This window comes from Chiroxiphia lanceolata, chromosome 2 (assembly GCF_009829145.1).
Source record: "Chiroxiphia lanceolata isolate bChiLan1 chromosome 2, bChiLan1.pri, whole genome shotgun sequence".
Classification (NCBI taxonomy): Eukaryota; Metazoa; Chordata; class Aves; order Passeriformes; family Pipridae; genus Chiroxiphia; species Chiroxiphia lanceolata.
This window is the reverse complement of record NC_045638.1, coordinates 15,871,305-15,893,916: the sequence shown is the minus strand read 5'-3', so window position 1 is coordinate 15,893,916 and position 22,612 is coordinate 15,871,305. Positions and strand designations below refer to the sequence as shown.

At 39.4% G+C, this 22,612-nt stretch overlaps 1 protein-coding gene across 1 annotated transcript in view; it reads right to left on the bottom strand.

Moving 5' to 3' along the window:
* Positions 1 to 114: 114 nt before the first annotated feature.
* MAP3K15 (mitogen-activated protein kinase kinase kinase 15) overlaps positions 115 to 22,612 on the bottom strand; it is an 82,897-nt gene continuing 60,399 nt past the window's right edge. The window contains exons 15-29 of the mRNA XM_032678440.1: positions 19,715 to 19,848; positions 19,015 to 19,142; positions 17,148 to 17,278; positions 16,752 to 16,857; positions 13,531 to 13,688; positions 9,594 to 9,777; positions 6,913 to 7,090; positions 6,028 to 6,202; positions 4,498 to 4,683; positions 3,973 to 4,078; positions 2,541 to 2,751; positions 1,570 to 1,682; positions 1,308 to 1,405; positions 1,130 to 1,206; positions 115 to 622 (exon numbers count right to left, since the gene is read on the bottom strand). Coding sequence (XP_032534331.1) covers positions 505 to 622; positions 1,130 to 1,206; positions 1,308 to 1,405; positions 1,570 to 1,682; positions 2,541 to 2,751; positions 3,973 to 4,078; positions 4,498 to 4,683; positions 6,028 to 6,202; positions 6,913 to 7,090; positions 9,594 to 9,777; positions 13,531 to 13,688; positions 16,752 to 16,857; positions 17,148 to 17,278; positions 19,015 to 19,142; positions 19,715 to 19,848 — 2,103 coding nt within the window. The 3' untranslated portion in view covers positions 115 to 504. The remainder of the gene's footprint in view (positions 623 to 1,129; positions 1,207 to 1,307; positions 1,406 to 1,569; positions 1,683 to 2,540; positions 2,752 to 3,972; positions 4,079 to 4,497; positions 4,684 to 6,027; positions 6,203 to 6,912; positions 7,091 to 9,593; positions 9,778 to 13,530; positions 13,689 to 16,751; positions 16,858 to 17,147; positions 17,279 to 19,014; positions 19,143 to 19,714; positions 19,849 to 22,612) is intronic.

Below are 22,612 nucleotides of genomic sequence, written 5' to 3'. Positions count from 1 at the left end.
GTCTGTGTGCTTTGTTTTTTCATGAACTGCTTTCCCAGAAAACCCATGAAAAGCACCATTATATGCTCTGTTTTTGCTGCAGAAAAGTCACTAATTGAAAACATGACACCAGGCTTTTTTCAGTAGTTCAGCTTTAATACAAAAAGCTATATAAATTCACCTGCAAAGAGTGACATGCTCTAGCATATCCCCTCCCTGCTCAAACCATCAGCTGGCAGAACTGTAACACACTTTAAGTTCACAGTTTTCACAATGCTGAAGCCAATTCAGGTCTGCAGAAAAGGTTGGGTTTTTGCTCAGCTAATGCTTTGTATTACATTGATAGGCATTGTGTGCATTACTCTGCCATAAATAATTTAAGTGCATTGACACAGACTTAAAAGCTGTTACTATTCACTGCGTATTACACTGATGGTCAAACAAGCTACACAACTGTGCAAAACCTGCAAGGCCACTGTACATATAAATATATACATCTAATAATTTAAGTGTTGGGAATGTATCTCATTTGCTTATTCCCATTTCCTGTTCTTCCAAAGCATTAGCCTTCTGCACTGAGGTCTTTCCAGAGGCTTGTCGGTGGTTTAATATTGCATTCCAGATTCTGCAGCGAAGACCACCCCTATGTGAAGGAAAATGGAGAATAGTTAGGGAAAACTCCGTCATCTCCCTTGCTTTAAAGTGAGCAAGAAGTAAAGCTAGAAATCCCAAGGATAGACCATTTATGGTCTATCAGTACACAGTACATCAGTCTGCAGTACACAGCAAACACTACACTTTTTTAATGGTTACAGCTAAAACTTCCAGGTCAGCCAGGGGTTAACAGAACATGATAAAAGGTCTCAAATCAATGGGTAAGAAAAATAAGTTCTTTATTTTCCATATGACTACATTGTTCTGAAGGGTGCAGAAGTAGCTCCCAACCTTGATAAATGGCAGAAGGTTTGAAGCACCCTGAATTGTTTCAGTTAAGATGTGAAAAACTTTAACAGAAAATCCAGATGAAATTGAGAGAAGCTGCCTCTGAACTATCACTGGCATATCTGAATAACTGAACTTCACATTGAAGTTTTTTTTACAAAATATATAAATTAAGCTCTGAACAATGAACTAACAAGTACTTTCTTACCGCAGTTGAAGATACTGCAAATCATCTTTGGTGATATCATTAAGAACAGCACTTAGTGTATAATCTTCTTCAGCAAACTAAAAGGCAAATTTATTCATAAATTATTACTTCTTCTTTGAAACCAATCTGCTAATTATGACTACAGTGACCTTTTCTAAAAGGTGGGGTTTCTTTTTACCCTCTTAATGGCATCCAAGTCTGCTCCTTGTTGTTTCAGCCACTTCATGAGCTCAGGGTCTGCATTTTCTCTAAAAGTCGCTGCAGACCATTGAGAGTCTTTAACAGAAAACAAACATAAAGGTTAATATACCTCAAAACCAGGGCAAAAGTGGCAGTTCTCAGTTTACTGAAGCTTGAATGATATAGTTTTTCATCCTTTTGACAAACGTGATCCCATATATTTGTGTGCAACTGTCAAAATATGCAGTATCTCCTCATACCTTTGGGTTTAAGTTTTAATTGAAGCAAGTGTAATTCCTGAGTCTTCTGCTCCAAAGATTGTCGTAAGAGGGTTTGATACTCTTTCTCCTTCTGAACAAGGTGTTCCAAAAGCCTGGCAGCATATGAGAGAGAGCAAACACCGCCACACTGAGAATAAGTCTAGCTGAAAAAAGTACTTATCATTTTTAATGACTACCACAGGACAGAGACACTTGAGAGATACTGTTGTAAGTAACATCTTTTATGGCTTACAGATTTCATTTCAGTTGTCCGAGACTCACTTAGGGGTGGCATTCAGGCTTTCACCTGCAGAATTTAATAAATAGCTTGTAAATTCTGTTCCTGCTGTTTTGCAGCCTCCTTGGGAAGAGTTGCTGCCTTTATACTGTAATTTACTACTGAACAGTGTAACACTGATGTTTTGCCAGGGACTTTCTGATCACACATTCACATCACATCCACAAGGAAGAATGGGACCTTCAGCTGTTAACACACCAGCAGCAGCCTACAGCTGTAACCCGTGAGAAACAGGGCAGGGGCTCTGCTGAGCTATGCTTGTGCTCATTAGTGGGCAGCCTGTCCCGTGAGCCAAGACAGAGCTGCTCTGGCCTTTGCTTGCAGGAACAGCCTTAAGGCACTGACACCAAGTCAGGTGGCATCCAAGGAAGTAGAAAGGAAACTGGCACAGTTGCACAAACCTAATTACTTTACGGTAGAAATCCAATGTAACATTCTGCAATTAAAAAATTAATTACACAGAAATAAAAATTGTACTGCAGGGTGTTGAGCTGTCATACTGGTACTGCCAGCATATTCCAAATCCATTCGTGTTCCTGGAAGGTCTCCTTTATCAGGAGGCAATAGGTGAGCAGTACTTATGTTAAGAAAGCACGTCAATGTAGAAAGCAAAGTCTGAGAGCTTTTCAAAGACTGGCTGAAAATGCCTGCACAGTCTTTATAGGAGAGTTACCTTAACGTCTCCTGTTTAAGTCTGCCCAGCTCCTGGCTGAGCTGCTGCTGAGCCTCATGTGACACCACAGAGCTAAGGGTGCTGACTCCCGATGTGATGGCGGGATCCTCAGCCCCGTTTTGTTCAGAGGGCTGGAAACTGTCCTCCACTTCCTCACCATCCTTGTCCCCACCTTCCGTTTCTGATGCTGGCTCGAAGTGAGCGCGAAGCTCTGGTAAAAGGAAAGAAGGTAAGGATAAGATTTTTTTGACAGGTTTTTTCCAGAAGTATTGCAGTTTGTTCTTTATTACTGTGGGTGGGGAGCTTCAGCTGAGGCAGTGGCTGTTTGCACAATGTGCTTTGCTGCCTCCCTGCTCACTATTGCAATAGTCTTACGTGAGCTGGACCACAGATTCTCTGGCATCAGCTCTGTCTGAAATGAATGGTGCTGCAGTGCACCAGTAGAGGTAGGTAGCTCTAGATCACAGTCATAGAGGGGACAAATATCATGATTTGAATAATAAGACAGTTAATAAAATATACTAATGAGAAACTCCTGAAAGCTTACTTTTTTCTAAATTGTGGGGGGGGGGGAAAAAAAAAAGTTGTTTTCCCCTAATGCCTTGGACCAAAGACTTTACAAGGCTTTCCTCTCCTCCAGGTAGCATTTTAACCCCAGTCCTCAAAACTTGCTGCAGGTGGCCACCCTTCTCACCAAAGAATAGCTGCTGCCCTTTTTCTGGTACAAACAAAGCCTTAAAAGATTTGGCCAATTTGGCTTTAAAGCCATGGCAACTTAGGATTACAAGGGTTCACTTCACTAGAGTGCTGTCAGAACATTCTTATACAGGAAGGGGTGCTCAGCACTTCAGGGAGTTACAAAACTACTTGCAAATTTCCAACTTAACTTATTCCTAGACAGTTCTTAGTAATGTATCCTCCTGCTGGCGATTTTTCCTATGGTCCATCCGTGGGCCAGAATCCTCCTCCTCCTCCTATAAATGCACTCCCTTCTACACATCTGTTCCACACCTCAGTACAATTTTTCAGAACATATAACCAAATCTGTGCAGTGTTACCCACCCTGGATGTCATTAACATGTGGTAGAAAGTCACCTTCTTTCTTACTAGAAAATCTCCAGCTTGGACTGAATTTAATTTGCCTTTTTGGTCATGTGGGTGCACGGATTTTTCACCCACACTGGGGGTGCAGAACCACTGCGGTTCTCTCCTCATTATGTGCTTTTGTACTGAAAGTACAGCATTAATCCTCCAGATCAACACTTCTTTCTCTGCAACACTCTGACCCCGTGCCTTTGATGAGTGGCGCATGGGATGCAGTTAATGGCATGCTGGCAGATTAAACATCTAAACCGTTCCATTTGCTATAACTCTTTGATATGTAAAAAACCTTTTTTTGAAAAAAGGATTGCTTTCAGCTGCTTTGATTTACCTGGAATAAGAATAGTGACTGCTGCTTGGACTGCACGGCGGATTATGTTATCCATTGCAAACATCCAGTGGGGTCTTATTAAGTGATTTCTTAATACTTTGTTCACCTGTCAATGTAGCAGCAAACAACATTTGCTCACACCTTAGGAGAGAGAATCTTGTTTTTCAATAGTCACAGTAAGCTTTATAAGGTAACAACTGCATACAGCACTGAAACTCTCCCACCTTTCAAAATCTAAACAACAAATTTGACAGTTTTAGGCTACAGCCTTCAAACATTTCAAACTAGACTGTGACATTCAAACCCTTCTAGAGTGCAAGGAGGAAGAGGAGTGAGGAACAGTGCGGAAGCTGCGAACCAACCCCTGGGGTAAGCTCTGTCCAGGAACAACCTGATGTAGTGGAAGTTGTCCCTGCCCATGGCAGGGGGGTTGGAAATAGGTCATCTTTAAGGTCTCTTCCAATCCAAACCATTCTGTGACTCTATGAAGAATTCCTCTCCCCCTGCACTAGGAAAGGAACTCACCGCATCCTGGAATCCAAACAGTACCAGATGAATCTGATTGATGGAAGTGCTGTCGAAGTCCAAATCCATTTTCAACTTGGATATGGTAGAAGCCATCACTCTCTGCTCAGGAGAGTGTATGAAGTCCCTTAAAATCCCAATAATCTGCTTGATGTGCGCCACTGAAAGTTGCAGTTCTTCAGAGCTCTGGAGAAAAGATAATGAATGTATATCAAGTAAACATCTAATTACTAGCATTAATATTTTTAGGGTTACAAAGGTTTGCTTATGTATATTTCTCACTGATGCACAGAAACCACAGAAATTTCGTTTCTGCAAAGTCTCTAGTTTTTACCTTTTCCTAACGAGAAATTTTTTGAATAGTAATTTCTGTTTTCTGAAAAAGAAATTACGTCTACTGCTACTGTGGCTGTCACAAAGGGAAGAGGTTGCAGATTGTATCTACACATTTCTGCAATGTACTGCAGAGGGCAGCTCTCCTCCATAAAAACAGCACAGTGAGTCACTAAGAGACCCAATTTTTTTAGATGCTATCCTTTTGAAAAGATTAATCTGACTTACATCTAATTATGCAGACATTTCATTTCCTTAGGCAAAAAAGTATGTTTATATATGCATTTATCCCAAGTTAGAAAAAGGTCTAAAATGGCAAAGTGATTCACAAGTGTTCATTCTATGATTTGCAGTCCATAACCCCCACAGTGTCCCATAACCATCCAAGTGTCTGTAAGAACAACAATCTGTATAATTAAAAGGTAAAGGAAGAAGTATTACATAAATTATGGAAAAGAGAGGATTACAGTGCTACAAAACAGCTGAAGACTGACGTAGGACTTGCTCTTACTAAATAATTGTTTATTGTGGAAAAAATTTTGAGTCCTGGTTATTTCTGACTAAGATCTCACATACAAATTTTAGTCCTCTGTAAGGCTATAAGCTATTTAGTAGTTTAAGCAGGCTCCCCTTTATGTGAGTGCAGTCCATGTGAAAAAACACAGCTTTGGGAAGAATAAATGATGTCAGAGGCACATTAGACACAGACATTAGAAAAGGCCAAGCCAGCAGCTCTGTTAAAGGTGTGTGCCAATGCTTGGCTATGCCTTAAGCAAACATATGATTTTTCTTGCTTCTCTTTACAGTTGTGAAACATTCCCACTCAACCTTTCCTTCTACAGAAAATCTACTTTAGCTTTTTTAAGCAAAACATACCTATTACTACATGGTGTTCTAGTTCCATGTCCTTAAAAGCCAAAAGAAAACACAATATCAAAACTACCCAACCCACCAACCTCAGTCCCAACAACCCCATATCAAATGCCCCAACCTTTCCCTCAGATAAAACCAGCCAAAAGCAGCAGCCAAAAGCTGGTGTTTGCTATCCCTTCAGACAACAGCAAATGGCTTACACAGTTACAGGTCTCAGAGATTAAAGATATTCACAGAAGAAACAATCCAAGTACCCTCATCTATTAGTACTACTACCTGTTATTTTCCTTTTACATGGAAAAAGGAGAGCTGAAGTGAAATTACCTGTGCAATACATTCCTGCAAATTGGAAGCAACTTTATCCTGTTCTTCCTTAAGGATTTTATATAGGATTGCTCGGCGTTCACTGTCCTTCCGCAGCAGGAACAGTCCGGAATCCTTATCGTCCACTGAAGGAGAGGCACTCCTGTCCTCCGAGGCCGAGCCCTCATCAGGAACACTGTGTCACCACCGGGCCACATGCACAAGAGAGACCTCAGCATTAGCAATGCAGCAGTACTGTCAGAAGCGAGTAGGGATACTTCCGAGGTTAAAAAGGGAATTAAAACTACAGCAGTAGATTGATCAGACTGTTAAATGCTAATTCTGAGAGAGAAGGTGGCTCAGATCCTGTGCTGGTTCAAAACCCACTGAAGCCAAAAGCACATGGCTGATTTCACTCTGCTAAGAAGCTGGCATTAATGTCAGTCAGCACCGGTCAGTTTTGGATAAAGCTGAAACTATTCATTTTTTTCTGGACCCATATTGTAACATAATAATTTGAAGGTATTGCTTTGTACTTTGTGAGCGGCAGAACTGTATTTCTGATTCCCCTTTCCCACATTTTTTTCATGAGTACATGGAAGGGTCAACTCTTCACTTGACTCCTGAATCCATATCCACTTGGTAAATAAGAAGACTGACATTTATTCATTGGAGGGAATAAAGTATATAAGTATGTGGAAACCTTAAAGGAGAAGAATCGTTGATCATTATTAAATATAGACAACATTTACATTAACTGGTAACCTACCTATGCGACTCACTTCCTGTTTAACACGCCTACTTATCTCTAGCCATTATGTGAAAAAAATGCCCTCAGATAAAATATAATGTGAATTAAATCCACAAAATCCCTCAAGGATGTCAAGCAACAAGCAAATGCTTTACCTTAGTAAATGGGAAATGGGATGCTTTGTCTGAATCTCTGAAATGGATCTTTTTGTCCTTTCAAAAAACACGTCATGCTGTACATCAGAGTCTGGTGAAACAGAGCCATGCTCACTGCTGCTACTGCCAGCCTGTTCTCCATGGATTGGCAGTGGGAGGGATGTGTTACGATTATAATCTACAAACAGACATAGTAAAATGTGAAACAGAATTAGGCCAAAAAGGGCAACATGCTTGAAACGGTTGTGATCATCTTCAGTGATATCAAGACCTCATTTTGCAAAATGGCTGAGGGAGAGGTAATCTTGCTGACAAAAAGCAGCAACACAACTCAAAATCATTATATGCACAGGCAATAAAAGCTGCGAACACGAAGACAGGACACATGAAATGCCATTTTGTTACCCTCTGTCTCTCTCTCACACACACACACACACACATATATACACACACAGTCCCCCTTGGTGCTGTCCCACAAAGTGGTACAACTGGATATACAGCTGTTTAAAGAGCCTGAATCGAACCAATAGGTTCATTGGTTACTCCACCACAGTCATCTCTCTAACCAGAGAATACTCTACTACCTGCCCTCCTCATCTCTGCTTGTGCTAATGGGCATGTAATTCCTCACTCACATGTCCCCCTGCCCTCAGTAAGGACTCTCTCTCAGCACTAGCCAGAAGGAAATCTCTTGTCCCTTTCCAATTCATCTTGAAAATAAGAAGAAATAAAAAAACCTAGATAATGAGAGCTTGCTGTAATCCTGATTGCCAGTTTGCGGTTGTGTGGTAGGAAAGTTAAGGAAGTTCTTTCAACTCAGGCTGCACACATCCATGGAGCTAAAGTATCACAGAAGTTTTTGATACTTGTCACTACAAATTGTGTAGAAGTGGGGGAGGAAGAGAGCTGAAAGGTAAAAGTTGTTCAGGAAGCTCTGACAAGATTCCCTGGCACACGACTGATGTTCATATGGCTGAGGTTAAACAGTCACACAAATAAAACAATATAGGCCACCTTGTAAGACCTGTTTCAAGGCTTCTCAGTAGTACAGAAAACTGAGGGTTGCTGTCCCAAGAGTAAGGACTGAGACGTGCTCTGGGCCACCTTTATTATTGCAAAGAAAAAAGGGGACAGGGACAGACAAGATGGAAAGATGGGTAAAAAGTTGAGGAAACTGACAGTGAGGGAAACAGCAGAGGGAGAAGACAGTGAACTGCTGTAGCTGAGACTGTGGTAACTGCTGGGCCAGGACCTGCCTTAGGCCACCAAACCCCCTTTGGAGATGGCTGCAGCAGCCAGCACAGCTCTCCCCAGCTCCAGCACGGCAAAGCACACATACTCTTCTGCAGTCACATTGCCTTTCCTTCTCCTCACCCAACAAACAGTTTTTATAGCATTTGCCCACTTTGCTCATGTCCATGGCCAGCACTGAGCTCACTTCCTGCTGCAGCTCAGTGCTAAACCCTGTAGCATGAGATCCTCACCATCTGAAGGAGCTGCATAACCTCATCAATGAGCGAGAGAAGAGAAGAAAGGAGGAAGGCAGAAGGAGGGGGAGGGTGTGCAAAAGACAACTGCGTCTTCCCTGATATTTGACGAAGAGCCTGTTGCTCCCAGGGCAGCAAACAAGACAAGGTCCACCCTTTCTAATGCCACACAATTTTTCCAGGAAGATATCCTCAAGCAAGAGCTGAAAGACCACAAGAGAAAATGATTGCAGTGGGGCAGCAAGGCACAGCCTGGCAACAGCTCCTGAGTGCCACCGCCCTGGCTGAGCAGTGGGACCTCTCCCGTGACCTCAGGGTAACTGCGGGGACTGGAGTTCTTAGCATCCCTCAGGACAACAGATGAGGCCCATTTCCTTGCTGAACCCAATTCAGCTAGGTGTTATAAATTCCTTGCTATGTTTTTCTCCTTAGAATTCATTCTTTCAGAAGTTCCTTGTTGAGAGAGAAAAAGTGCAGAAAGGGAAGTAATTCAATTTGCATTGGGAGTGTGTGTGTATGTGCAGACAGGGGAAAGAAGCAGCAAGATCAATGGCTCTGCCCGTTTTTAAATGGCCAGTTCCTCCAAATGCTAATGATTTATTTTGCAGGCCTATATTAAGGTTCATTATCTTATCACTGAAAAAGTGGCTGCTATATTTGAGGGGGAGGTGAGAAGAAACATGCTATGTAGATAAAACAAAACAGCCCACTAGACAGCTACTTCAGCACCTCTGTGCCAAACTTCCATGCTATGTATCAAGTTTGAAAATGCTGACCCAAACACCTAACAGACCCACATTTTCAGGTGCTAAACATCTACTCTGTAAAACTCAGACCTCTGAAGAGTACATAATTGTGAATCTAAAATGTAGAATTGCTATAGCAAGTCTTCACCAAATGTCATTTTTCTAATTTTGATTTAATACAAAAGAGGCATTTATTTCTGGGGAGAGGAAAAATGGCCTTGAGAGGTTTCAGCAAGTAAAACACAAAATAAGCAAGACATCATATTTTCTTGGCATTATTAAATTTAAATATGGGTAATTACAAATCACAGGCACTTTCAACAGCTGAGTTCCTGCTGCTTTCCTGGCTCAAGCAATGTCCTTTGTAAAAGGGAATGCTTAATGATTCCAGTCTTTTATATAACACTTAATGATGATGTTGACTTGGATTTGGCTGATAATTCCTTACCTGAAGGCTTGAATGCAATTCTGCCTTTCTTGCCCTTGTTTACTTGCTTCAGGAAGGAATCTCTGAGCAAATCAGATGCTGTAACACGTTTACTAGGATCAGGTTCAAAACAGAGCAAAATAAAGGCCCTTGTTTCAGCAGACACTGATCCTGGAATTTCAGGATGAATTTTAAACATCCCAACCTGCAAGTAAAACAGAAGTACTAATTATTTTTTCTAAAATGCAAAGAGACCATAGGCCAAAGCTTTCTTATATGATCTCTCACACTCTTCCTGGCTCTTGTGGAAAAGGAGTGATCCAGGTACCCACATAGAGCAGTGAAGTGACAACAAGGTTCTAATCCTGTTTTACTTCATTGCAAACATGGTGTGAATATCCATGTGATACTACACAAATGTCAAGGTATGGATGTATCTAACCATATGCTTTCAAACAATCTCGGGATCTGGGTATTATCCACACCAACTGCTTCAAACACTGCTTCTCTTACCAGCCACAGATCCCTCCAGTTATTGCACAGGCTTCCCATCACCCCTGCCCAGGACTGTGTCTCTCAGTTGCTGCCTCCTCCAGCACATTCATGCCCAGGAACAGGAATAATTTCCTCCTCTAGCACTGACTGCCTGGGGCTGCACCTGTTCCGCTCCCACTGCCACCAAATTTCCTTGCACAAATACTCTCAATGACCTTGCCAGACCTTGTCACCACCCCAGATGTCTTTCCCTAGTCTTTCAGTGTTGTTTAACTGAAAATCACATGGTGTCCAAAGGTTTACCAAGACCCTTGTTAAACCTTTCTTTAAGTAATGACTCTTTAAAGTCACTACTTAAAAAGAGTCTCTTTTAAGACTCTTTCCTTAAGTAATGAAAAAATGTTCTTCTACAGGTTGCTCTCTAGTGATCTTTCCAGCTCCCTCTCTGCCTTCTTAGTTTCTAATGTCAATATGGCACAACTGTTTTGCAGCAAGAGCTGTACAACCCATGTGCACTGTATGGCACGTGTCTGGTGGGATTACAGCTTGTAGTCTCAGCATCTTTACACAAAACACATTCTGGAGAACAAACACAAAGATAGTGGCCACAAGGGAGACAGCTGCCCAGCAGTTAAACAAGTGCCAGCTGCTTTCAAATAATCTTATTATACAGCTGCATTAACGCACTGTGGCACCATTAGGCACTCACAATAGTGGTTCAGCTTCAATGCAAGCTGAAGCAAAAAATGCTGAGCAGTTGTGCCTCTGTTTGAATGACAGTGCAGAAATAAAATGCTAATAGTGCATTAAGGCCTTCTGAGCCATGACTCTGAGCACATTCAAGACTCAGGATTTCCTGCATGTAACATTTTTAAAATACACAACTCGATAACCTCTACAATTAAATTGATGTATTGAATAAAGAAACTAACTAAATAAATAAATAGATGTTGCATCCTGTTGGCAGGGTATCACTGCTATACATTTACCTTGTCTGATGAAGCATCTTTATCTGATTTGTAAAACCACATGCACATTTTGGGCAGTGCTTCATAAATGGGGTAGATACAGTTTCACCACTTAAAAAAACGTCAGCCCAAGCAGGATTTTGGCTTTGGAGCAGAGAGGGAAGACATCTACCAGCTTGCTGTGCTCTGAAAACTGCTTTTGACCAGTCTGTCTCTTGTGGCCAGCCCACTCCTCTGTGTGCACTCCGGGGACAGGCTCACACAACCAGCTTCAGCTGGGGCAGTGTCAGATGCTGGTAGCACCCTGGTGGTACCCTTATGCACTTAACAAAAATCTAGGAACCAGGACCAGGCAATCTGAAAGCTTGCCTCTGATCTTAATCTCTGTGGCCCAAGAGGATTAAGTTTTGTCACAAGCATCCAGAAATTCTGTGGCAACATGAGTTTACTTTGTCTCTATTGAATGCCATTTGTTAGTGCTCCTTTCACCAGACACAGATGTACAGATTCTATGCTCACAGATGAAATACCACACAACACACACCCAGCCAGGAACTATTTCCAGTTCTTGGTTCACTCTAGCCCCTTTTCTCTTCTTTGTCCAACTCTCTGGTCGTTTGCAATTTCTATAGTGACTGCACAGCCACACTTAGACCCTCCACCTCCTCACCTGCCCTATGCACAACAGAGCGTGCATGTGTGGAGGTGGGGACCTCAAAGGTTTGATATCCCAGGTTTTCCAGACTTTCACTCTTTTTACATGCTTGCCCAGCCAGCCTGCTTTATTCCTGACTTCAAACCCAGCTTCCAGCTTGCTTACTTTTACTATACAGAAAAAGAAAACATGGTTTGCAATTTATGGTTCCAAACAGGTCCCAGCAGAGCCAAGAAACAGAAAACAAAAACAAATGCCTGACTGTAGCACATTAACACAGTCTGCAATAAGAATGCTGAAAAGTTTGCCACATCCTTGAAGAAAAAAAGGCATGAAATGTATTTTAAAAATGCCAGTTCTGAAACTTCAGAACACATCTCTGTAGTCTGGAAGTGCTTATCAGCAGTAGGCAGGGACAGGCACGATCCTGCCAGAGCTCACCTTGTGAACCTGCACAGAGAACCAGCCCCCAGAACTGAACCAGAACTTTCTGACAGTTCAATAAACTCTGCTGAAAAATAAGATGTGTAATTTACTGAACAGTTCAGCTACATGCCAGGTACATAAGATGAAAAGGCATCTGCCAACAGAACTGTACCTGACATTTACAGCCATGTGCAAAAAAGTCTCTTTCCATGGCTCCCTCAGGAAAGCTTTAGTGAGCCAAACCACATTCATCCAGGCAGCTTCTTCTGAGGTATGTCACCAATTGACAGCACTATGGTGACATATTTTACCATTGAAATAACCCACAATAACCCCTTTCTTTGCCTTTTACCTGCAGTGCATGGGTCAGCTCACAGGCCTATTATGATGTATGGCATTACATGTCATGCTGAACCGCAGCCCAGATCACTATACCTACTGATAAAGATCTGATTTTGCCACCATGGTTCCATTAATTATTATACTAATGCTCACATAGTAACATTCAACAACATACAGAAAAGAATTACAACATTGGTAATTTAAAACAGTTTGCTGGGTTATGGATGGGATATTTTCCCCATTATAAGAATGAGGACTGAACCAAAAGTGAAAACTTAAGTACTTTGGTAAAGGTCTACACAAGCCAATGGAAGAAACAAAAATTTTTAATCTCCATATTTGACAAATAATCACATCACAGCTTTTACACTACTGTTAGAGTCAGAACAAGCAACTTTTTTCAAACGCTTATTATCAAAAGTATCTGAAGAATTCTCAAGTGTTAATTTGTGCATTTGAAAACAGATACAGTATGAGAAATCAAGTACTAAAGACAACAGCTTAAAGAGAAGGAAGCTCTGATCTGAAGGACTTAGACTGAAAAATACAGAGTATTCTACTCCTTTAGTACACACTGGAAATCCTGAAAAGCTACCCCCCTGCCCTCATCCATCATATCTTCCTAACAGAAGAATGTTGCACAGACTGGGCCTTTGAAAGACAAGGTAGGCAGATACTCTGGGAGGGAAGCTTACAAAAGAAAAGGACTTAAATAACTTGTTTGTCATTATTGGAGAGACTGGCTACAAGAAGGAAATCATAAACCAAGAGCAGGAGATGACAGAAGTAAGACAGTAGAGAATATTAGTTTTCATACGTCTTCACTCATTTTTCAGATTGCTGCTCTGAGTCATGACCTAGTTCCAGCACAAAAATAACTGATCACCCCTAGAGCAATACAGCTTAGAGCAGAGAAGAATCATTCAACGAGAGCCAAAAACACAGGTCAGACTGTGGCTTTGTGCGAAAGAACCCATGTCACAAAATGTTACTACCAATTAATACTATAAAATAAGTTAGTATTTTAATTTTTTTTTTTTTTATTGCTCTAAAGCAATGAAGTTGTATTTACTTTAAACATTGCAGCTTGAGGCTCCCCTAGTTCATGGAACGGAGGTTTGCCTGTAGCCATTTCAATGATGGTGCAGCCCAGTGACCAGATATCAGCTGGTGCACCATATCCTCGTGGTCCTTTATCGATGATTTCTGGAGCCATGTACTGCAAGGTTCCTAGTCAGGACAAAAAGAACAGTCAAGTGTATAGTCTTCATTCTTATGGAAGAGAATTAACACACTACTCAGCAAGCCAAAAATTGTCAAATGCCACCTGTATAACACAAATACTCGATTTCCTGAATCAGCACTGAAAACTTGACATAAACTTATATTTTAACATCTTTTTATATGCTACCTGCTTGCCCCTCCTTTCTAACACAAGGTTTCAAACTGCTAAAAGTATATTCACCACATATTCCAAAAGCTTCCCCAGAACACAAAATTACATCAACAATTTTTGCAGACACCAAATTTTAAAGATTATGCATGTAAGAGATAATGAAAATCTGCAGTGACAGTTCCTCGTGAGAGTAATTTTTCATATTTTTACACCAATAATGAGAACACTAGTGACAGAATTTCAAACTGTTAGTTTGAAAAGAAGCTATTTTTGTAAATATAAGACAATTAGGGAACCCATCATAATTTATTTGGAATTCCAGGAAGTCTTGGATGTGCTTGGGATTTCTGACATCCAAGGTTAGCCAAAAAAACCGAACACCAAACATGTTGGAACTTCTAAAGCCAACTAAACCTGTTGAAACTTCTAAAGCTATACATGGTGCTATACATGCTATACATGTAAAGCTATACATGGTGGCAAATACAATCTGCCTGTAATACTAGTTATAATAATGATAAATAAAAAATACAGTAAAAAAAATAAATAAAAGATGGTCAATTTGAAATAACTGACATTGAACCATATACTAACCCAACTCATGAGGTATTTACACAAAGGGTCCACATCACCAGCAGAAACCTCTAGATGTTCTGAGTGTTTTGAACACTACAGTATTTTCTCCACCTGAATTTCTACCAGCTCTGTTATGACATCTTTAAATTATTTTTCTTCTTAAGAATGCAATAAAACTACATTGTGGTAAAGCTGTGAACTATTAAGTAAAAGACATTTGGTGAAGACAAAAGGGTATCACTATGTTCATTGAATGTGACTGCTGCAGAATGGAAGTTTAAGCCACAGCTTTGCCCTAGGCTGTGTGTCTTGAATGGAGGGATATAATGTTTAAACCACTAGAAGTCTGATTCTTCCCATCATGTGATTTTATTACATAATGCATAAAAACCAGGGTTTATGTACTGAGTTATGGAACAAAACAAATTGCAAGAGACCTTTTAAGACCCTCTGGGCTATAGCTACCTGCTTACTGATTTTAAATGATAATTGAAGTAAAATATTTAGTCTCATGGCAAATTACATCTCGAAGGCACAAACAGGGTTGCGAATGTGCAAGAGAACAAAGAAGGGCACAAGGAAAGATTTACCTCTTTTTATTACAGTATGGTGACATTTCTTTAGATGCCATTTCTCCATATATCATCTCTAATAATAACTAGTTGCTAAAAAGGCACCAAGGAGTATATAAAATACAGGCAAAGAGAGAATAATTTTTCCTTAGTACTTGCTCTAACCGTAATAGCAATCAGCCATAACAGTGGTTTCCTGGGCAAAAATTAAATTTTGGACTATGACTTTTAATAGCCACATAAGCATCTTCCACCATGACTTCAATTTTTACCTTATGGAACCCCTTCATATATTTAAAATCTTCAGAATAACCTGCAGAAATGAGCAGCAATATGTCTCACCACATGGTAGTGCAACTCTTTTCCACGGAATGTAACTGTATTGAACCAGTCTAAAAAATGGCAAGGACAAACATTACAGGAAAAACCTGAAAATACTTTTTCAGATACCACAAGAGACCTGTACATATTAGAGAATTATCAATCCAGCTGTATAAGCAAGATGATTGACAAGAAAATTATTTTTTGAAATCATTTGTTTGGAAAACACTTACAGGAATGCTTCAATAGCCAGCATCTAACCAGCTCTGTTCAGATATAATGTCATCTATGTATGTGTTGTGGCATCTCTAAACTGAAGAGATTGCTTCTTGTAGCTCTTAATTTCTTAGTAAAACATTTAAATGTTGCATTTGTGATTACCAACAGGACAAATAATTTTTTTTCTTCTCTTTAAGGAGCTTCTAACTTAATTTAATTTGATTCTAACTACAATCTTTACAGCTTTGAAGGGAACTGATTTGTTTAAAATGCTTGCACGTGGGAAGTTGATCTCATAAGACACTGATGCAGGTATCATATGCTGTGTTCAGATCATGATGTAATATAGGCCTAGTTTCCAATTCACAAGCTATAATAATTCACAAGCTTTGCTAATGAGTAAAAAAAAAGCTTAGAAAGGCAAGTTACTTCAGAACCTTAAGAATTTAATTTTCATTTGTACCATTTATTTAAACTGCAGGCCAGTAAGAGGCTTGTGATACCAGCCTTTGCATAAGGCCATGTAACAAGAAAAACCATCATGCTACCCTGTACCTTCAGTGATCACAGAACTGAGCAATTATGTGACCATATATTCATTTTTCAATGTGGAGTTTCACCTGGTGCTCGGTAATTTTTGTTTTGTCCAGTGACAAGTCTTTACAACGATGTTGTATTGAAAGCTTTTCTGTAACACATCAGCCTAGCATTTTTATGTAAACTTCTTTTTACTTTTGTTGCCGTAACACCAAGTTAGTCACTGGGTTGGGTTTTATAATTAACGCCTCAAAACTGAAAGTATTTACAAGTTTGAGTTTGGTTTTCTGCACTTTTAAACATACATCCAGAAAGTGTGCATGTATGAGTTTCTAATATCAAGATTATTAAATGAAAATGTTGCTGTATTCAATTATTTCCAGATGTAACTGCAACAAATCAACTGTTAGTTAATGAAAAACACTTAGAAGAAAAACTATTACCCCATCACACTCAAAAAAACGGAGGGGAAAAAAAAAGTAAATCGGAAAAAAATTACATTTAAAAAAATAGAAGGATATCAACTCTGTGTTTATGGTGATCATACTCCCATTGACTCTTCCCTGAAAACAGAGTCCTAATAGTGTTTTCATCACAAATCCAAAGAGCCTTTTGGTTCTAATGCAAAATCTATCACAAACCCCCTTATAAACTCTGCTAAATTCATCTTACCTGTAAACGTTTCAGTGCATGGATTGATTCCTGCCAGACGTTTGGAAGTACCAAAATCAGATATCTTAACCACGCCACTATAGGTGTTCACCAAAACATTATCCCCCTGTGGTTTGTATAGGAGAGAGAGAGGGAAGGTAGGGAGCAAGAGGAGACAGATGAATACAGATTCTAAATCTCAATAAAACTCCTTCAAGTTTGCAGTTATCTTTGTAATATACTTTTCTACACAGGAACTTCCCAGGAGCACCAGGGAGAAGGGGTTGGTTTATACTTTCCTTTTGTTTTAAGCTTCCTCGAAATCCTATTAAAAATTCTACTCAGATCAGAGTAAAACTAACTGAAGTAAATAAGATAAAAACCAAATCAAACAAGACACACCAAAGGAAAATTTACCTTTATATCTCTGTGTACAATCTGGTTCTCATGGAGATACTTAAGGCCTTCCAGAATCTGCTTGGTGTAAAATTTAATTGTAGGTTCTTTCATTGGGCCCCACTTAGATCTTAAGAGAGCTGAGAGGCTGCCTACAAGAGATTAAAAAGAAAGTGTGGCAAGATAGCAAAATCCCCAAATTAGCATGAAACATTCAAGTCTGGATGAAGCCTTTGCTCACCATCCTAATACAAGAGAAAGAAAAGCAATTCCTATAATTAAGCCAAATTCTTCCTAGTTGCCTCAAAGCAAATATTTAGTTTCTGCTCTTGACTGGTTATTTCTTTTTTCCCAGCTCAGGTTCCATCTCCAAGCCAAGAATAAATGTTCTGACAGTGCTGGATCCATCCCCCTCACTTCATTCTAAAAACTCTTGAGACTAAGACTAGCACCCATTTAGCCCTTAATGAAATAAAGACTAAAGGTAACACTCTATCATGTTATAAACTACACTTCATGAACCACATGCATAGGCAAAGAGAAGCTGATTTTCTCGAGGAGGGGAAGGGAGAAGAAAAGAAGAAAGAGCCTTTTCCTTGCAAATATGGGATTAACTTCTGGAAATATTCAGAGACAGGAGAGAAAGCTCCTGAAAAAACCCTCTGAATGGATGTTCAGAGTAGGAGGTAGGTCATCCACACTTCCCCTTCTTCTAATAAAACTAATCTTTAAATAATTCAAATATTTTAATCATGAAGCAAAAAAAAGAACAGTTTTGCTTATTCTGCATAAAATAACGTAAATGCAGTGGGTCTGCTTAATGCCAGACAAATTCAGCTAAAGGAATTTTCACTCCACACCAACAGCTTTCTCAAGTTAAGTTTCCTCAAAGAATCTTTTATATTCTGAACAGTTGGTTCCTTTTTAAGACTGTTTAAAGTACCTGAATTGGTTCAAAAATATCTTGACATTAGCAACTAATCACAGCCCACTTTACTGTGCATATATGAACTGGAAATAACACCAGCTGATACTGTTAACGAGTGTGGGAAAACAGAAGTGTTGATATAAACTCATCACATCTGCACGCATCATGCAGGTCATACTGTCTCAGCTTTCAGGTGAGAAGGTCACAAGAATTAAAAAATTAAACAACTTCCCTATATTAAATGCCCTAGATCTATTTAATTACACTTTGAATGTTTGTGCCTGGATCTTTCTTAGAAAACCTGACCTTTCTTCCTATTATTTCTGTTTTTATCTTGCAAATTATAGTCATACAATAATTTAACACTCATTCTGACACATCCTTGACATTGAAGAGTAAATAGCAAACAGAAGATGTAAACATAAACTAGAGAGGATATAGAGGGATAGAGGATATAGAGGGACTGCACATCCCAAAATGTAGAAACACTGGAGAAGTGAAACTGGAAATTATGAGCAAGGGGCACATATCACTTTTACCTCCAGTCTACCTAGGAAATAGCAGTGCTTTGTACATAGCACTTACAAAACAGTACTTAATTGCTCTATCAGTGTTACTGCTCAATAGAAATTTATTCTAAAAGCTCCAGTCATCATTCAGATGCTCAAGCTAAATGGACTATACAGCTCTAACTCTATTATTTTATAACAATCAAGTATTCGACACCAAATACTTTCAATGACTTTTCTCCAGGTTTAGGATTATTACAGAAAGGGGAGAGGTTACTGGGATCTTCAAATCTACTCTTTATATAAGAATGACACCTACAGTTGATGTCCCAACAGAAAAGCTATATACAGTGTACAAACATATTAAGTGCATATCTACTAACTTTCAGTAAGTTTAGAGTCCCAACTGCTTCTGATTCCTTTGAGAGACTAAGCTCAGAATGATACAAACCTCCTGGCACCTGCTCCATAAAAATCTTAATGTATCCATTTTCTGAAACAGATCCAAGATACTGTACAATGTTCCGATGCTTTAAATATTTATGCAGTGCTATCTCTTCATGAAGAGGTTGAGAATATCTAATTAAAAAAGAAAAGAACCAATGAGTATTTCATCAGGTAGGAAAAGGTTCTAGACTACATTTAGATGCTAGTTTGACAACAGAATGGATTTTAGGGATACCCATCCAATTCTCAGAAAACATCTTGTCCATGACCTTAAAACTGCAGTGTGATTCACTGCCTAGTCACAAAAAGTACTGAGACAGAGGAACCCTGATGCAGAAACATGCCCTCAAAGAATTTTTATGTGTGTCTTCTCTATCAATACACAGTACTCTCTTTGCCACCAAAGAGCTCCTTTTATGCATTTCCCCCCCTCCAAAAAGAATACAAAGGAGATAAAACTGCAACTTGATATGCATATACATTATCAAGCTGTAACATTTATGATATATATCATAACTCTTTAAAAAATTCAAAGTTTTTATTCTCAAAAGAGTACAGTTGAATATCAGGAGGCAATAACAGATTTTAGTATATGTGGACTTCATAAACTAACCACAAAGAAACACATACTAAGAAGAGCAAGTTTTCAGTAAACAAGTGCATTTTTATTACAAGTATGTATATAACAATAAATTAGGTCTTACCTGCTGTCTCTCTCGGGAATTTCTTTGATGGCTATTCGGACTTGGTTGCTAAGGTCTCTTCCAGCATAAACGATTCCATAAGTACCTTTCCCTAGAACTACCCTCTCACCATTCTCATCATAATCATATTCATACTGCAAGCAGAAAAAATAAATAAAGCAGCACAGAAACTGTTATCACTAACATCTGACATTACAGAGAGCCTTAACAACAGTTATGTAATAAGAACAGCACAGAGGGGTTACTGCAGCACAGCTGTAGGACAGCAGGTTATCTGACAGCCCAGTGCATTATACAACTTGTAAAATTTCCATCTTACTTGCTTTGTAAAACAATCATCCCTAACCAACTTTGAGATGCATTCGTCCAAACAAGGAACACAACACCAAACCAAATTCAATGGAACAGTGTTGTCAAAAAGTATCATCTCTACGAACCGCTGACAGAGCCTTCAGAATATATAAATATACGGAACACAACCCATAATTTTTAAACCAATGGTTTAATAAATAAAGTGATATTCTCACTACAGTGGGTAGACATTTTTTTAAGACCTTAGACTCTCATCTGAGCTTAGCCACAGTAAAATTAATTTCTGACATACTCCCCCCTCATTACGAGCTTTTCCAGTAGGCGGAAAAAAAAAAGGTCATCTTTTCAAAAAATTATTAAATATATGAAGTGGTGTTTTCCACTGCTGCAGAAACATGCTGAGTCGTATTTCCAGCTGAATAACTCAGTGCTGGTTCACTGACTGCAGTAAAGCTACACTAATTTACACCACCTCATGGTCTTGTCCCTTACAGTGATCTTGTCACAGAGCTCTCCTACTATAAAGGTCAGTGAATGTTGCTCAATGAAAGTACACCCTAGACACTACATAAAACCAAATTTCTTATGGAAGCTGGATTAAGCAGCACATCTGTGATTCATATCAGGGAACTGATAAAGGATATTGAAAAAGCACTTTTGCAAAGAGTTAAGAAAGGAATCAGACAGTTTCATAGCCTCAGATATTATCAGGAGTAAACAGACCTCCACTAATATCTTCCCACATCCAAGAGAATGTCCCATATGGGAAAACTGCAGGGTATTCTCTCTGGCTTCATATAAATTCTCTATTAAAAACCACCCAAACAACAAACCTTTTTTATAACAGCCATAACTATTGAAATTTCTGTCAGTGACCACTTTTTCTGCTTTGTCCAATGAGACCCTCCGATACAGAATACAGCCTTGGGATCTATTTCCTTGAAGTGTCTTCCCAGTCCCTACTGCAGCTCTGTTATTGCAATATCCATTTCTCACTGACATTCCCCCTCTTCACCTCAGCAAAGATGTCAAGTTTCATGTTGCTGTATGGAATGTGCTAAAGGAAACCCATCTGTCGTTTATCCTAACAGCATTTATCTGCTCAGTGGAACCAAACTCGAGCTAGCACAGCTTTGGTAGGGTTCCATTTACCGTATTTCAGCACTTCACAGTTCACAACATAATCTTGTTACACGAGAGGCATAACTGACCCAAAATGCCATATGCAAAACTTGATGGGTTCTTTGGCAGGAGCATATCCAGCTTTCACAGCTATTATATGACATAAAACTGTGCAGAAAAAAGGTAGCAGTCACATTGCAGAATCTAAGATTGACAGCAACCCCATCTGCAACAGACTGGTTCTAAGCCAACCCTGTAATCACTGTGGAGAAACCTATGTTCTCCAGTCTGGGTCCCATGATACATGAAAATCATTGGGATTTATAATTCAATGCTAGTTAGTAGACAGTTTAATAGACTTGTATATACCTGATGCCACTTTACATTTGCCTCTCCTTGTTCCAACAGCTACAAAGATTGAATAAATCACTGTTGTTTTCCAAAAGTCTGAATACGTGATCCACTGGATGTGCAATCCAACCACTGGGTATAAGTAAACAAGTGTTCATAGCTGACCTTCTGCACAAATGTGGAAGGGCAGAGTGATCTCCAGGATATCCTATTTGGGGTACATCAGATACTCTTAAAGTGACAGGAGTTTCTTCAGTATCAATACAGAGAAGTGAATACCCTAAGGCAGACAGGACTTCCCATTCAGTCTTCAAAATACTTGTTAGCTGTAGGACTAGACTATACACAAAATATACAACCCCTTGCAACAACTTTTTCATAAGGATTCTCACTGAAATTTGATTTTCTTCTCCCAGACTCTGCTGGATGTTATTTCTTCCTCTACCCCAAATATAAACAGTTGTTTTATTAACAGTAAGAACTTCTGCGTTCTCTGTGCTGCTTAAGCCCATCAAGATCATACAAAGCTGCATTTTCCATGTTGTCTCTTCTAAAATGTAAGATCTCAGGTTGCAGGAGGACGTTAAGTGTCTTAGCTCATTTATACACTAAACTAATTAATTCTCCCCTTCTATATCTTGATTTCCACTTTAATGTCCTAACCTAAGACAGTAAGCAAGTACACGGTACAATTGTGAAAACTTCAAGACATGTAGAATGATGTAGCTTAAATATTTAAAATTAATTTCTGAAGTCATATCTCCATGTGCCATTCATTCATGCAGGACTGTTTCCTGCTGTGCATTGTCAAGTGATTTTTTCAGTTCAGTTATTAGAAGGCTCAAGCCATGGTGAACTCACTTCCTCTGAGAAACAGCTGAACAGACTGTGGTGTTTGGAGACTGTCCTGCTATTAGCTACGTACATAAGTATGTAATATAAAATCTGCAGCTATAGATACCCTGTCTTTACCAAGGCAGAGCCCTGATCCTATGTCAGAGCACAAATGTATGTATTAAGCTGGGCTTAACAGATGTGAATATCTGTCCTTTTCACTTGAGGAAAAATTCTGTGGCCACTATGCGGAAACTCCAGTGCAAAATCTCATCTTCC